Source organism: Geospiza fortis, unplaced genomic scaffold, assembly GCF_000277835.1.
Source record: "Geospiza fortis unplaced genomic scaffold, GeoFor_1.0 scaffold425, whole genome shotgun sequence".
NCBI lineage: Eukaryota > Metazoa > Chordata > Aves > Passeriformes > Thraupidae > Geospiza > Geospiza fortis.
Window position 1 is genome coordinate 897,111 of NW_005054387.1, and position 2,209 is coordinate 899,319.

Below are 2,209 nucleotides of genomic sequence, written 5' to 3' on the forward strand. Positions count from 1 at the left end.
ATGGGACGTTTGCGGGCGCTGCAAATGGAAAAGGGAAACTGAGTCAGGCCCCCCCCGCCGCGGCCGCTCGGGGAAGGGGGTCCGGCGCTGGACCCCCGGCACGGCCAAGCATTGAACCAGGGCAGCCAAGCATCCCAGCGGCGTCAGGATGCGGCCACCTGGCATCACCTCCCCATCCATCCATCCATCCATCCCGCTCCGCCTCCCCTGCGCCCTCCCCCGGGGTGTTAGTCCTGGATTAGGCAGCGTCGAGGGCAGAAAGTGAGCAGGTTAATGTGGCTTTTGTGTTTCCCAGACACCAAAGATTGAAAGCTGCTGAAAAAGAGACGTTTGGGATTAGCGGGAGGCGGGCTGCAGCCTGCCGGCGCCTGAGGATGAGGAGGGACACAGGAGGCACAGGGACAGTGGGGTGGGGGGACACAGGGGGCAGCGACATCGGGAGTCGGCCCCTTGTCCCTTGTCCCAGCCTGGTGTTAGTGGGACCAGAGAGTGCCTGGGTGCTGAGGGCATCCTGAGGTGTGAGGAGACACAGAGGGGTCCAGGAGGAAGAGGAGGAGGAAGAGGAGGAGGAGGAGGAGGAAGGGGGAAGGTTACCCTGGGAGCCAGGCTGGCGGCGATGCTCTCCGGGAGGGACCTTGGGATGAAATGGAAAAGGAGAAGTTGGCATCACTGAGGTAGGACCACGTGGTGGAGGGTTTGATGGGAACTGAGGACAGGAACTGGGGCTTCTGGCTGGGCTCTGGGGCAGGCAAAGGGGGCTGGGGGTGTTTCCCTGGCTGCCCCCTCCCCACAGCATCCTCTGCACCTCACAGAAAAGGCTCTGCTCCTCCTGAACCCTGAGCAGAGCAGGGTCTGCCACCCCCATCCCCCCCAAGGATGGTGGTGGGATGAGGTGAACAGTCCCCACAGGGACCATGGGCTGTGTTCTCCAGCTGACCCCTGCCACCTCCCTGGGGACATCCTGGGAAAACCTGGATGGAGCAGGAGGGATGGAAAACCAGACAGTGGCACCTGGGCTGGGCTGGGAACAGCTTTCCCAGCCCATTCTCTTTCCAGGGCATCCACCAGGGAGAACTGTGGGGAGCTCTAACCCATGGGCTCTGCAGTGTTCCTCCTGTCCTTTCTCCTGTCCTCCCTCCTGACAACTCCAGTCCTGCCCAGGCAAAACAAAATCCCTCCCACAGGGAGGCAGATTTCTGAACATCCAGCCCCCCCTGATCACCCAGCTGATAGTGGGAGAGACAAATAGGTCAGGAAGGAGGCAATCTGGGCTGGGCACGGCCCCGCCGCCAGTGCTGCATCTTAACGAGGTGCTACATATGCACACAGTGTTTTGTCTGGCACGAAATATTGCCTGTCTTACAGCTCAGGATCCTGAGGCAATAGGATCCCAAGGAGGAGAAACCAGCTTTGGAGGGCAGGAGAGACGTGATTGCGGACGTGAGCACTGCTGGAATATGCGCAGCGGATTAAAATTAATTCCTGTGTTCGTGCCTCGAAATAGGAAGAGATCAGAGGGTCACAGCATTGGAGGCAGTCTGGTTACCCATCTGTCTGGGCCAGCTGATTCACCCAGCCATCCTCAGAGCTATCTGTGCATCCACAGAGCTGCTGCTGTCCATCCGTGTGTCCATCCATCCATCCATCTATCCATCCATCTGTATGTCCATCCATCCATCCGTCCGTCTGTCCGTCCATACATCCATCTGTATGTCCATCCATCTGTGTGTCCATCCATCCGTCTGTCCATCTGTCTGTCCGTCCATCTATCTGTATGTCCATCCATCCATCCATAATCCATCCATCCATTCATCCATCCATCCATCCATCCCTCCATTCATCCATCCACCCATCCATCCATCATCCATCCATTCATCATCCATTCAACCATCCATCCATCTATCATCCATCCATCCCTCCATTCATCCATCCATCATCTCTCCATCCATCATCCATCCATCCATCCATCCATCCATCCATCCATCCATCCATCCATCCATCCATCCATCCATCCATCCATCCATCCATCCATCCATCCATCCATCCATCCATCCATCCATCCATCCATCCATCCATCCATCCATCCATCCATCCATCCATCCATCCATCCATCCATCCATCCATCCATCCATCCATCCATCCATCCATCCATCCATCCATCCATCCATCCATCCATCCATCCATCCATCCATCCATCCATCCATCCATC

General features: G+C 57.1%; 1 protein-coding gene across 1 annotated transcript in view; it reads right to left on the reverse strand.

Annotated features, from left to right (window-relative positions):
* Positions 1-2: 2 nt before the first annotated feature.
* Positions 3-2,209, reverse strand: part of SRRM3 (serine/arginine repetitive matrix 3) — a gene marked incomplete at its 3' end in the record, with an annotated part of 19,568 nt that continues 17,361 nt past the window's right edge. The window contains exon 15 of the mRNA XM_031060604.1: positions 3-18. Within this exon, the coding sequence (XP_030916464.1) occupies positions 3-18 (16 nt within the window). The remainder of the gene's footprint in view (positions 19-2,209) is intronic.